Source organism: Sinocyclocheilus grahami, unplaced genomic scaffold (assembly GCF_001515645.1).
Source record: "Sinocyclocheilus grahami isolate Dianchi unplaced genomic scaffold, SAMN03320097.WGS_v1.1 scaffold1251.1, whole genome shotgun sequence".
NCBI lineage: Eukaryota > Metazoa > Chordata > Actinopteri > Cypriniformes > Cyprinidae > Sinocyclocheilus > Sinocyclocheilus grahami.
Genome location: NW_015506430.1, coordinates 64,538 through 79,310, shown reverse-complemented (window position 1 = coordinate 79,310; position 14,773 = coordinate 64,538). Strand labels below are relative to the sequence as shown.

The 14,773-nt window shown below is 38.4% G+C and overlaps 1 protein-coding gene across 1 annotated transcript; it reads right to left on the bottom strand.

Moving 5' to 3' along the window:
- Positions 1-287: 287 nt before the first annotated feature.
- On the bottom strand, positions 288-12,539 carry LOC107568509 (leucine-rich repeat and fibronectin type-III domain-containing protein 5). Its single transcript, XM_016254476.1, has 2 exons — positions 11,134-12,539; positions 288-1,907 (listed from the first exon to the last, which is right to left on the bottom strand). The coding sequence occupies exons 1-2, from the start codon at positions 12,519-12,521 to the stop codon at positions 923-925; spliced, it is 2,373 nt and encodes a 790-aa protein (XP_016109962.1). The 5' UTR covers positions 12,522-12,539; the 3' UTR covers positions 288-922.
- Between the last annotated feature and the right edge of the window lie 2,234 nt (positions 12,540-14,773).

The window sequence follows — 14,773 nt, the reverse complement described above, 5'->3', positions numbered from 1 at the left end:
TTCATGCAAAGACCAATTTTGATAACATTTGTAACCATGTGACTTATTTTACTTTTTTTAATTAAAATTATTTTGATCAAAGAAGATTTTTATGGTTCAAGCTGGATGAAGTCATTAACACTCAATATATCTGTGAATTGTAAATATGCAGGTCCTACAGTGTAATCCCATAAAATCTGAAACACATGGGCATTATGGGGGATTTCAAAGGATTTGTAAATCACCTTTCAAGACTGTGTTCACAACAACACAAAAATGATTTTGTTTTTTTATTATTTTACACAACATAAGAACACAGCAGATGTTGTCTTTATGTACATGGTTTTTTATGCCTTAAAACAAAGGCAAAATCAATGTCACAGAAAAGAAAACGCTTTGATTTTTTAAAAAATATCAATTTAATAACAGGTCCCAGTATCAAGTCCTTATATAGTTGTTTTTTTCCTCTATAATATGCAGGAAATGTCATTTCCTTGAATAGAAAGGCTTTTTTGTGAAATCTCTTATGTTTCTTTCCATCCGTGTAACCGACACAAAGCTCGTATCCAGTAGGAGCCCCTGGTAAGAGGACACAGGAAGGCACCGATGCTTTCCTCTTACCGTGACGCTCGGCGTGTGCAGTGAAGATGGAGGCGTGTCTCTCTCGGGTGATTGATATGGATCTTGATCAGAGCGGCTCTCGCACCTCCCTCAAGGCAAATATCCACATTAATCCATGGGTTTCCAGAAAACATTAATAAAAAGACAGCAGAAAATATGATTTGCGGATGGAAACAAAAGAAATGGTGCAAAACGTGCACATTCATACGATCACACACATTTATATACTATGAGCGCCTATACACATCCACCCACACACACACACGGACGCACGTACACAATGAGATGCGGGCACTCCATCTAGTCTACAGCAGTCGTACATTCACACGGTGCTCTCTAGAATCCACTCTGAACTGGAAAATGCAGTTTTCTCACTGTCTAGATTCGAGTTTGCCATTTGGACTAGCATTCCGTTCACGGACATACTCCGCTTGCAAAACATGTTGCCCAGCTTCTGCGAGCCAATGTAGCAGTGATGTTTCGACAGGTTCTCGTTCAAAGAGTACCTGCGTTTAGCCCGTGCACCTTCCACGGGCAGTGTCATATACTTGGACGAAGATGGACGAGCCCTCCTTAAAATCGGAGTGTCTTTGAAGCGGGATGGAGGGGGTGGAGGGGTTGGGTCTGGCTGCTGAAGAGCGGTGGAGTTGTTGCGGTTGGTGTTTTGTGTCTCTGCGTTGAGCAGCGCCTCTACTTTGGGCTCAGCGCAGGCCGCCGGGATGGGCTTTGGCGCTGGTTTGCGCTTTGGCTTTAGTGACCCTGAAGAGCCGGGAGTCGTCCAGCTTTGGCTTACCAGGGAAGTGGAGGTGGAGCAGTCTGGGATGGAGGTCTCTGAGGTGTGGGTTTGGGAATCTGGAGGTGGAGGAAGAGGCACGGCTGAGCTCTTTTTGCACCCCTCGCCCTCCTCCAAGCTCAAAGCACCTTGTTTGGACGCGGACGGCGTGACAGTACAGCCCTGGGATTGTGCACCGTTAGTTTGCGAGTGCACGTCGGTGACCGAGGTCCCCTTGGCGGAGTCGCCGCTGTTGCACACCTTGTAGCGGATCATGAGGATGATGATGAAGATGAGGACAGAGGCGACGATTATGCCCCCAATGATGATGATCATAGTGCCACCCAAGAACTGGGATTGCATGAAGTGGCAACGCAGATATTCGGATTCGGTGGTAAACTGCACACAGCCCACAACTCGCGTAGCCGTCAGCGAGGTTATGCCGTCATCGTAAATGGCCAGCACGCAGAGGTCGTACTGCGTCCCGGCAGCCAGGTTATTCACCAGGAAGTTTTTACTCGTTGGGGGAATCATTCTGTTGTGTGAAGAAAAGAACAGTGTTAGAATAATACATTATATGTTTCATTCATCATTAATTTATTAAACTGCCTTACACCTTTTTAACAACCTCAAGAGTGGTACCAGTTCCTGCAAATTTTTAATTTACATTTTTTCCAGCTCAGCAGTAGCCCTGAGAGAGTAATCTCTTACATATATGTATAAGGGGTGGGGGGAAGTTTTAGGTACTGTAAACATTTCTACACTATTTAGCTTTTTTTTTGGCAATTCATGTACATAGACCTGCATTGTGACCATGGAAAGTAAAGAAAAGAAAAAAGAAGAAACAAAAAGAAAAGAAAAAAAAAGAAAAAAAAATCAAGCACTCTCTAAAGTAAAAAGTTTATAAAAACAGCTGATCTATCTATCTATCTATCTATCTATCTATCTATCTATCTATCTATCTATCTATCTATCTATCTATCTATCTATCAGTCTTGAAGTCTAGAATTTTTCGGAAATCATTGTTAAATGCAAGAAAAATTTCGGCTGCTTAATATTTCTGTGGAAACTGCGATATATATAGTCAGAATTCACCATTTATTTGGAAATAAATATTTTGTAACATTATAAATGTAATAATTATCTATCTATCTATCTATCTATCTATCTATCAGTCTTGAGTGGCATGATTTTTCGGAAATCATTGTTAAATGCAAGAAAAATTTCGGCTGCTTAATATTTCTGTGGAAACTGCGATATATATAGTCAGAATTCACCATTTATTTGGAAATAAATATTTTGTAACATTATAAATGTAATAATGCATTCTTGCTGAACAAACAGAATGAACTATTTAAAATAAAATAAAATAAAGTAAAATAAGGAGTTTAAAAATAACATTTATAATAAAATCACATTAAAAATATTACAAATTAAGTAATATTTAATAATAATAATAAAAAACTGACATTACTTCAAGGGGTCCAGTGGTATGATTCTCATTTTGGTTTGTGTTCAGGATTTAAAAACCCACACTAATATATGATTTTCATAATCTAAGCAGAGAGCAGGATAGAAAAGACCGCACATCAGAGGGCTCTATACAGGAATGCGTCGATACTAAGCTATTGATAAATATGCTAATATTCGAGTAGGATTTTCATTTGTGCATCAGGCTCAGGCACAAAGCATGCGGAGTAGGTATTATACTATTCTAAACATGTTACAATAAACATGTAAAACAAACTGGGACATCAGGACTATCTCTTATCTCTACCATGTTTACTCTGCTGCAGGCATGTTTAATCACATAATCTAGAGAGCGCAAGTCTCTAGCGGCTGTAAATCTGCTTTGGTGCTGTATCTACAGGAAGTCCTGCTGTACCTGCAGGAACCTGGGGTCTGCTATCACTCTCTGAACCGTTCACTTCAGACTTGAACAATAGCATCTCTTATCATCCTCCCCCCCCACCTGTCTCCTCTGCAGCCTGGCAAACATTCAGCTCATTCAGCCGGCTGAAAGAAGCGCTCTGTGATTTCCCATGCAAACCGACTGGATTTGGAGCACAAAGGTTCTCAGTAGAAGCGGCCTCGAGCCCCAGCCGGTCAGAGCGTTTCAGTGGTGAGAGCGGCCGCCGTCGTACATACAAATGAATGAGCCAAGCATTTTAATTGCAGGGCTGTTCTGAGTAACTCAAAGTGTGTTTAATGGTGTCAAGAGGCTAGTTGCTAGGGTCACATTTCACAAAATAGCTGAAAATATTTGCATGGCTCTACTGTTTGAGTAACTACTCATTTTATGCAGTGAGACTTGAATATATCCTATTTCTAGATGCTTCATTGTTAAATGTAACATCTAATTAGCTCTCTGCCTAGACTCTATTAGTGTCACTACGTCTGGATAGCATAAGTTTCCTCTTTGTGGAGGAGTTTCTCGATACTAGCAGGCAGTTGGCACTGTGAATGCAAAGAGGTTGAAAAGTTTACATTGCTTGGAAATGACAACAAATACTGGGTAAAAAAAGGACAGAGAGATTTCAATTAAAGTGTACACAATCTTACGCAAATTAAAAGCCAAGTGTTGAGCTAAATTCATACTTGAGTGAAAGTAAAAAGTTTCCACATTTAATTGTACTTAATATTTAATAGTAGTCTCAAGAGTGCTACTTACTTGGCTTGTGAAAAAGACAGGGGCAGGGGATTTCTCATTAAAGTAGCTTTGATGCTCAAACTGTGTAGAAGAGTCCTTTTTAGAATGGTTCTGTTGATGTTTTAGTTGTTCTTATACTGATCATTGATCACTTCAAGCCAGATTTGCTTAGGGTTATAACATGCACTGCAGTGGCGAGCGTTGACTTTTTTAACCGGGCATGCTGAGTGATAAGATTAAGCCCCCCTCCCCCCTCCTCATCGCTTTTAAGACACACTCAAAGAGGAAAACATTGTGGCAGGTGTTGTATGCACATTCCTACTTTATGTGTAAAAGAAATTCATCTCCAATCCTTCTTCTATAGTTTCAGGTTTATCCATAATTATTTGAATGCTAGAAAACAGCTGCTTTTCCGAGTAAAAACCGCCAAATAACGTAGTTACTTTATGATGCGTAATATTCAGAGGTTGGGGAGATGGGGGATTCCCCCGCACTATATGTCTCTGCATCGACTGAATGATTTATTTATTCATTCATTCATTCATTTATTTTTATAGTGAATAGGAGTTAAAACTACCACCCGGGTGACACTACTCTACACTACCCTATTTAAATTAAATAAATAAATAAATAAACAAAATAATAATATCTTTAAAATATTGCCAAGTAACGTTGCAAACAACAATAAAATCAGAAAAGGACTTTAATTGTATGCGACACAAGTATACGGAAAATTTTTTTTTTTCATATGATTTAGTCGAGTTTCAACAATCGAGATCTGACAGCAACAGCACATTTTTCCTTTTGTGCGAGCGCTTTGTGTGTATATATATATATATATTTTTTTTTTTTTGAGCTCAGTAAGCTCTTTAGTAAGAGGATAGATATGTGCCATGATGAGCAGTGAAATCTGTACTCTGTCCTTTGAAGGTCTAAATTCAATTAAAAGAACTAAACAGTGTGATTTTCTGCCTTAGTAACAGTCTTCAGTTTCAATAGAACATGAGAAAATTTTCCCATAAAATTATGAAGCACAATTAACTCAAGTATTTTACACCTCTGAGACATCAACACATATTCTGATGAGTAGTGAATCATGTACTTTGAAGATCTCAATGAAATTACAAGGAATAAAAAGTATGATTTCTGCCTTATAAATGTAATTGAGTGAAAATATTCACTTTCAATGGCTTAAAACTAAGCACAATTGAAAAATGAATGAAAGTTAAAGAAAAAAGAATTTAAAAAAAGAATACTGGTTATGCCCTTTTTCATACAATTATGAGTGCTGAAATCAAAATAAACTATTTTTTTCTTTAATGCACTTTCCTGACCTTGTTGTGCATGATCATCAGTGCACCTTATTCCAAAGAAAAAAACTTATTCTCCATGATCTTTTATCAAAATGCTTCCCCTGTGAAATGACCTTCCTTTTTCACTGACATCACAAGCCCCTCATACACCAAACTATAACATCCACACTGCAAGATCCAACCAATTTCTAATCCAGTATTCTGTATAACTCGGAAATACATTGTATTATGAAAATAAAATGTGAGTGACATTTCATATTGACTTACAGCTCAGAAGCAATAGTCGGAAGTAGTGCTGGGCAGTTATACCGGTTCATACCGAATGCCGGTGTTAATTTTTGTTATGATATATTTTGATTTTATCAGACGATGCCGCGATTATAAATGAGAGTGACTCCTGGTTAACATTAAAAGGGGTCGTGTTTAGTCACTATTTAGTGTGGTATTTTTTGACAATATTCACTCATCATGACAGTAAAATAGGGCATTCTAAGTCAATATACTGCAGTATTTCCTCTCTCAGTCAGTAGAAAATATGGTTAACACCCGGTCATGCATGAAAAAAAAAATACCGTCATGTACCATGAAACCGGTATAATTTTGAAAAATACCGTGATATAAATTTTTGGTCATACCGCCCAGCACTAGTCGGAAGGTTTCAGAACTGCAAGAATCAAAATAAGAGCCATCATCATTGTACCCATGAGCAAGACACTTAACCCCAGGTTTAACAGGGGATTGTCTCTGTAACAAGTTCATGGCACTTTTCTGCAGCTTTATCGGAGAAACAAATTCCACTGGCCTTGTTTTTGTGGCGAAAATTCGATTATAGTCTATATTTCACTGCGACCGGTCTGTTGCTAAATGTGTTAACTGAGAAGGGAGCACTTGATAACAGCATGGGGTATCAGCCAGCTGCTTCTCTAGTAAAAAATAGGTCGAGATGTATCTGTAGTCTTTCTGTGGGCTTCATTCTCATCATTTGTGAAAAGAGCTTCCCACACTATGTGCTCTGTACACAAATGATGAGGAAATGGCTTTGGTTCTGCAGTGTGTCTCATTGAACGGGAACGCTCATGGCCAGTGTGTGTTATTGTAATTAGCCGACTGTGGCTAATTTACAGCAGTCTATTGAGATAAAGTAAGCCAAAAAATGAATCTCTTTTTGATTCCCCCAAGTGAGTCTGCAAAGAACGTAATTATGAGAATGTATTAATGAGTACAGAGCATGTGAAAGGAAATATTGTTAGAGATAGCACTAAAACAGATTGGCTAACACACACAATGGTGCCTGAATATTATCAACGCTATAAACTACAGTGATTATTCAATTTTACACTTTAATATGCTCTTGGTAGACACTTTTGCTAATTGTATTCTGTCTTCAGTCTCCCAAATGCCCAAAACCTCTTTCAACCATCAAATCAGACCTGGTAAAACCAGCTTAGGCTAGTTTAAGCTGTCTCTTTCAGCAGAAATGCTGCAATAGATAACAAATGACAAAACAGCACTATGTTATCAAACACTCTTGTGTTTTCCAAACCCTCACTATGTCCGCCATTGGTCAGTTAAAGAGATAGTACCACCCCAACTCACTCTATTATGTTTAAATAAACAGCAACGTTTTGATAAATCCATTTTGATTTACAGTTTTTAGGAAATTAGTCTACAGATGTCTTATAGTTGTCACTTCATATCCTAGCAAATTCTAGGATAGAAAAATTTACTGAAAAACTCTAAAAATATAAAAACTTTAATAGTATAAACACTGAAAACCTTTAAAAGTGTAGCATTATAGTTAGAAAAAAATGTATGCAAACTAAAGGGGAAGTAGTGGCCTCATGGTTAGAGAGTTGGACTCGTAACCCGAAGGTTGCGGGTTCGAGTCTTGTACCGGCAGGGATTGTAGGTGGGTGAATGTACAGCGCTCTCTCCCACCTTCAATACCACGACTGAGGTGCCCTTGAGCAAGACACCGAACCCCCAACTGCTCCCTGGGCACTGCAGCATAAATGGCTGCCCCCTGCTGTGTTTGTTCACTGCTGTATGTGTGCACTTTGGATGGGTTAAATGCAGAGCCCTAATTCCAAGTATGGGTCACTTGGCCACATGTCACGTCACTAAAGGCTCAGATACACTATGACGGATCACAACCAAAAAAAGACAAAAACACTGCACAGTCTAAGAGCCAGGCTGCAAAATCTAATACAGAGAAAAACAGCATTATTCATTTAAAAGAAAATTAGAAATGGATTTCTATTCTACCATTTCACATGGACAGAAAGCACAGCATTGATCCATCTATCCATTAGAACAACACAAACTGGTGATGGATTTTTGTGCTAATGTACTAAATATAAGGTCCTTTTTCTCAACTGGTCTACATAACACCTTGCTGTTGACTCAAAGGGCAAAAGTCAGTTCAATCATGCATCTAGACTGATTGGGATTTTCAACTGCCCTTTAAACCAAATTGTTTGTTCTCCTCTTGCTGGTTGGTCTGAGAGTTTATTGTAAGATGGTTTCTTACATTTAAATCTACAAATTACAATCTACAAACCACATACTGATATATCAGCCTATTTTTATTTTAAATATTTGTGCTGCATTATTTACATGATAAAAATTATGTACACATTTAGTGAAATACTGATGGATTTATTGGATGAAGTATTGATGGTGTTTACTTCACACTGCTATTCTATAAATTATGAACTAAAATGTAAATCTAAAACGCTAACATCTGAAATTCAATCTGAAATGAGTGGCGTTTAAAAAAGTGTCATTAAGTTTCAAAAGCTGTGGCCATTCTGTTTATAGATCTAAAACAATGTGATACCAAAATTGGAATACGAATTCACTGTATCGTACACACATAATAATTCAGTTCAATCCTAAATTTTACTACTTGGTCATTTCATATTGGGAATAAGTTGTCCTTGTTAAGTTAATTGTTCTTATTGGGTTTCTTTTAAATGATGGTAGTGGAGCTTGAGACAGCAACGCTGCAAAAATAAAATTTTCTTTCTTAATATTTTTGTCTCGATTTTTCTTACTCCACTGGAAGATATGTTTACTTGTTTGAAGCAAAAACTAACCAAATTTGGATATTTTTTTTTTTTCATAAAGCAAGATATAATATCTTGAGTCATTTTACTTGTAAAGTAAACACATCTTAATTCCAGAATTTGTAGATATTTATACTAGAGATGCACAGATTGCAATTTTCTTGGCCGATTCCGATTTTTTTATTAGTGTGATCTGCCGATACCGATTATTGCCGATTCCGATTTTCTTTCTAAGAACTATAATTGACAGCATATACAAACAAAAATCTACTTTTCTCCAACGCAAAGTTTTATTTTCATAAAAAAACATGTAAAAAGTCAGTAATAAAATAAGAACACAAAAAAATTGCAAACAACAGCACAAATAAATGCAATAGAATAAAGAGGGCTATGAAACTAAGTTTTTCAGGTTAAGTAAGTATTTATTCAGGTAAGATTTAATTTTTACAATGAAGACTACAGAAATTAAAGTAATCAAATGTAAAATAACACTGTATGTGTTATTTTAAATACAGATTAATGCTTACCATTAAAGTTATAAAACGTATTCAGTCAAGAGCAGAAAGTGATTTTCTTTGTCTTTTGTTCTTTGATTAACATGACAGACAGCAGTAGGAATATTGCACTGCGGTCCCTTTAAGACTTTATCCACAGACCCAATATAGGGAGAAGGGTATAACTGCAGCCTGGAGATTCCAAATGGGGGCGGGAACCCCAAACTGGGTGGTAGCTCCAAAATAGGGCGTGGCTTCCTCCCATTGACAGACATGCACATGACACGCATGCGCAATTTTTCCCCCCAATCCACTTCAGTGCAAACTCTGCCCCACAGCTGATTCTAAAAATGTTATTGGTTGTGTCAATTAAAGTGTTGATTTCCTACACTATGCTATAAAAATGCTAACCCCTAAACCTACCCCACACCTGACCCCAACCTTAACCAGTGAAATTCAAAATCAAAGACCGCAATAGGAGAGCGCGTGGCATCAGCACTGGAAAGATAAGTTTGTCTTACTACTTTTAACGAAGATGATTGTGTGTTGACCATCTGCGTCTTACTTTCAGTTTCATTCGCTGCAGTTTTGCGAGTTGGCTTGCTGAAGAGATATACTCAGCTACTCAGTCTGACTAACATCATATAGCCTATAACACGCTCTCACGTTTATTATTTTATAATTTTGGGAGGAGTAAAATTTACATGTGTGGTTTCAACAACCAGATGCATTTACACTTGTCGAGTTTCATCTGGAATGTGGCCCAGACCACCTCCTGAAGTGGTTTGAGCGATCGGATTTATGTCAGTCTCGAATGCATTTTGGAGGGCATTTACACATGGTCTGTTCACGATCGGATAGCTATTTGATCAGAAAAAAATGCATGAAGTGACCAGGTGTAAACAGGCCTATGATACACAACATGCGTTCTCTTTCTCAACTATTTAACATTCCAAAACTGACTGTGTTTAACTGGATAGTCGCCAAGACGGGCATTTTGACATAATTTTGTATGTATTTGAAAGTTTTAGTGCAGTTAGCCACTCATTTTGGTATTTGTGGCTCACAAGCTGTTTGAGACTGAGTGCGGCTTGTGTGCGCTCCACTAATATACTGTATTGGCCCGAATATAAGACGACCCTGATTATAAGACGACCCCCCTTTTTCCAGATGTACCTTTTGGAAAAAGGCTTTTTAAAAACCAAATCTTGTTTTTTTCTCAGTAAAACACATTTTGTCTTCAATTATTTTCATATTGCATATTTTTCCTATTTTAATTTTTGTTTTGAAAGTATGGTAAAAATTGGTAAACTGTACCAACAATCACATTTTAAAAATATACACTTTTTGATATACCATAAAAAAAAAACAGGTAGCCCATCTGAATTAGGACATTTAGGCTATCCATCTAATAGTAGCCTACCAAAATCTTTAGTTAAAAAGTTAAATCTTACTGTAGTCTTCAAATCTGTGTACTGTCTTACGTTTTAAAATCACAAAGGGAGTTTGGTCGCAATCTTTACAACACGCATTTACGTATTTCATGGCACACTCGTTTATGCATATTTGGCGCCACCTATTGTTGTGGGTGTATTATTGACATGTCAAAGTCTAGACCCTGAATATAAGACGGCCGCGTTTTTTCAGATGTATTTCCAAGGAAAAAACATTGTCTTATATTCGGGTCAATACGGTAGATCAGTGGTGGTGCGCGCGCGTTTGGTATAAGCGCGAAACCTGCGGGAATGACAAAAATAATGCGCAATACAAGCACTATTTAACCGGAGCAAATGAGATGTGTGTGAGAGAGAAGGGGTCGTCGGAGAGAAGAGAGCGAGAATGCGCAGCTGACGTTATTGCCTGTGCCGCTGGTAACAAAACGGATCGGGGCCGATCATGAGGAAAATCGTCCGATTCCGATCCCTGACCGATCGATCGGTGCATCTCTAATTTATACTATAAAACAAGACAAAAATACTAAGGAAGAAAATAATTTTTTGCAGTGAAAGCCAAACAAGTAAAACGAACAAAGAAACAGAACAAAAAAAAAAATAAATAAATTTCTAACAACAACTGTTCGAAATACACTAAAAATGTATACACATCTAGCTTACTTCCTAATAATATACTTTTCTAATAAACCTGGCATTGTATAATACAAATACTCTTCTTCGGTAAGTTGATTTGGATAAAAGCATCTGCTAAATGCATAAATGTAAAAGTAAGTATTTCTCACCTGTAAACAAGAGAGTCATCGTAGGTTCCATTATACTGAATCTGAAACATGCGTATTCCAGGTATATTCCTCTGGAAGTTAAATTTAATGAGTGCTGTGGACGAAGTGGCTTCTGCCATAACCACCCTCTTATCGGAGTTGGTCTTGACATCGCCGGTGTGGTTGCTGCCGTTTGCTCCTGCCCTTGTCGAAGTGGAGATGTCAGAAGATCCCGGGTCAGGCTCTTGGATGTTATTGGTGCTGTTGCTAATGTGTGGAAGCTTGATGATGACCAGCTCCACGGTCTGGTGGGCCTCCCCGGCAGGATTCGAGGAAATGCACGTGAAAGAGCCTGTGTCCTTTACTGTGCTTATAAGGATGTCCAATGTGCCATTGTTGTAAACCAGGGTGCGTGACGAGTTTGAAACCAACTTCCCATCGGGAGATATCCAGTGAATGGCAGGTTCTGGATCTCCCCTGGCTTTGCACTTCAACGCAACCCGTTGGCCCTCCAGGACCCTCATCTCGTGAGAGTGGCGGGTGATGAGGGGCGGCTCGCAGAGGAACTCCTCCTCCGGGATGGACCAGAAATAGCGTCCAGAAAGGTGCGAAGGTGTGGCGCAGGTCTCCAGGTCGTCCTCACGATTGAGCCGCCGAAGCCACAGCAGCTCACAGTTGCAGTGTAAAGGATTTCCTCCAAAGCTCAGAGCGAAAGAGGAGGGATTCAGTATGCCAGACGTGGCCAGAACCTGCGCCCGCTGGAAAAGTGGGTCCGGTGGAAGCTTCTGGAGCTTGTTGGAGGTCACGTCCAAGCGGTTGAGCTTCTGTAGGAGGGAAAAAGTCCCCTCAGGAATGTATTCGATCATGTTGTGGTCCAGACTAAGAGTGTGTAGGCTGGTCATCTTTTGAATGGCCTCCCAGGGGATGGTCTCCAGGTTGTTGTAGGATAAGTCCAGTTCTTCGAGGGCTAGTAGGTCGTTAAAGGCTCCCATGTGGATGAGGGTCAGTTGGTTGTTGTTCAGAATCAGGTGATGCAGCTTAGACATGCCATTGAAGGTATCATTGGCTATTCGTGTCAACCGGTTGTGGTCTAGATGCAAGGCTCGTAAGTTCTCCAAGTCCGCGAACGCATGTGGAGTGATGTAACTTATTGTATTCCTTGACAAAGTAAGATCCACCAACTTGGTCATGTTGGCCAAGTCTTTCCGTTTTATGCTGGTGACAAAGTTATCAGCTAGCCGGAGCTCCACGGTGTGCCTGTCGATGTTGGGCGGAACAAAGAGCAACCCTTTTTTGGCACAGAGTGTTGCGAGGTTGGGGGATAGAACTTGACAGACGCAGCGCTTCGGACAGATCTGGGCCTTCACTGCCATTCCAATAACCAACAAGCAGACAAGCAGTTTTTCCATTGTAAATCAGGTTTTTACACCTAGGGAAATGAGAGAGAAAAAGACGAAGCGTGTGATTAATATGCTACTGTGCCTTTGAACTACAATTTTAAGCAAAGTAGGCCTTTATTCAGTTAGAGCATAATTGCATTTGTAGATGTTTATCAAACACCAGTGCTTTGCACAGCCATAATGCATGTGATAACAGCAGGCCATTGGTTATCCTGCAGTCATTTCAGGAAGTGTGATAAACAGTTCATCTTGCACAAACAAAACCCCATGTCAGATGTAAGATATCAGCAGTTTTGTAACACAGCAGTAACATTCCCAAGCTCAAGAATCAATGTTGCCAGAGCTGAAAAGAAAAACAAGCATCCTGCTCTGATAAAACATGTCCAAAATAAGTGACTCACCAAAAATCATTTTTGTCAGATCATTCTTTTGCAGCGTTAATTAGGAATATTTCCCATGCTTGTGCAGACTCTAAATCAATATGTAGTTAAAACTAAAACAAAAAAAATATTAATTATTTTGACAGCTAAAGGAAGTTTTTTTGTTTGTTTGTTTTTAGACCAGTGTATCAAGCATTTTTAGCTAAATTTAAAAGCAGTCACATATTTTCATGTATAAAGACCCATTTATACTGTGTGTAAAAAAAACAACAAAAATAAAATAAAATAAAAGCGTGATATTATAAAGGCAAAGTGTTTTCCCAAATTAAATTTATGGACTTACAGGTCATTGTGCTAAACCCAAAACAACTGATTAAAATATTACCTGCAAAATACTTTGTACTACAACAGAATATTTTCTTATTTTTTTCACTTAATATTAAAATATAAAAGAAACATTTTTATTTATTTTTTTTTTATGGAGGAACACTTTCTATGTTGTATCCTGGGACACAAACACAAACTATGCTTCCACATATTCACAGTGCAAAGGATTTGCTTCTTTCACAAAGCTATATGTATATTTGCTTTCTTCTAATTACTTTAAAAATACACATTAATTTCACAGACCACCTAGCATCACTTGCAGCTCCCTGAGGGTCTGCGGACCCCAGTTTGAAAATCACTGATATAAAGTGCAGTTTGAACAGCAGGTGGGGAGATTTGACAGCTGTGATTAGTGGTTAGTCACACTTTATTGTGATATGGCCGCTAATCACTAGCTAGTCCAAATACACGACTGGAAATAAGCCCAAAAATGCAACCACTTGCCCATATTTATAAGCAACTTTATAAAAAAACAGGCCCAAAGTAGCTTATAATAAGTGCTCATGGCAACGCCGCTCAAAATAGATCGATGCAGTATCTAAAGGAGTGTGGGTTTATTTCAGGCAATACACATGGCTAACAAACATCATGCACACTACAGGAATTATTTTAACACTTCACTTTATTAGTGGCAAATTAAGAACAACATTAATTCATTCTAAACCCAATATGCTCTTTTCATCTTTGATTTCAAGGGTTTTAACACAACATCTTCCTTGTCTCACTTTCTCACACTTCTCTCGAAGGTGTGTGACTCATTCTTTCCTACTGTAGAGTCCTTCACTCTCCATTAGAACTGTGTGGGTGCGCAGAAGAGCTGTTTCATAATGACCGTGTGTGTGAACAGGGAACACTTTTGCAAGACCCTGACCCAGTGGGGGCAACTGTATTATATTTAATTATATAATTATGCTGAGTTGAGTATGTAATGACACAATATGGGGTCTAACAACTCTGCACTCATAGAGAGTACTGCATTAAAATCAGCCATCATTAAATGGTAAGAGAAGCTGACATCAGACTATGAAATCATGAGGAGACGGTCTGAGCATTAGACCTGGAATTACCCGAAGAAGCATGATCATTGATTGATTATGTCATCTTTCTGGATAGGATAGTATATCTCAAATATGATCATTTGTTATTGTTTATTTACCCTCATGTCATTCCATACAATGAAACTGAATAGTTATGGAGGGCTGTTACAGACCAAAACTGACAAAAAAAAAGCATAATAAAATTACTGTAAAAGAAGTCCATATGAATCATGTGCAACATTCAAAGCCTCAAAGTCATACGAAAGCTTTGGAAATTTTCCCTTCCATCACAATAGACATCATACCAGGCTTGATATCAAAAAGGCTTTTTGGTTTTTGTGCCTGGTATCCAATCAAGACAAAATTTATGAAAGGGAAAAAATGTGATGAAAGGGAAGATTTACCATAAACAGTTAGCTTGTCTGTTTCATGCACATAACATTTTACCTTCATTTAT

What these genes read in the sequence shown, in the direction of transcription:
- LOC107568509 (XM_016254476.1), bottom strand. Translation starts at nt 12,521, where the DNA reads ATGGAAAAACTGCTTGTCTGCTTGTTGGTTATTGGAATGGCAGTGAAG. An exon ending in GATGACTCTCTTGTTTACAG is followed by an intron (nt 1,908 to 11,133) that starts GTGAGAAATACT and finishes TTCACACAACAG; the next exon opens with AATGATTCCCCCAACGAGTA.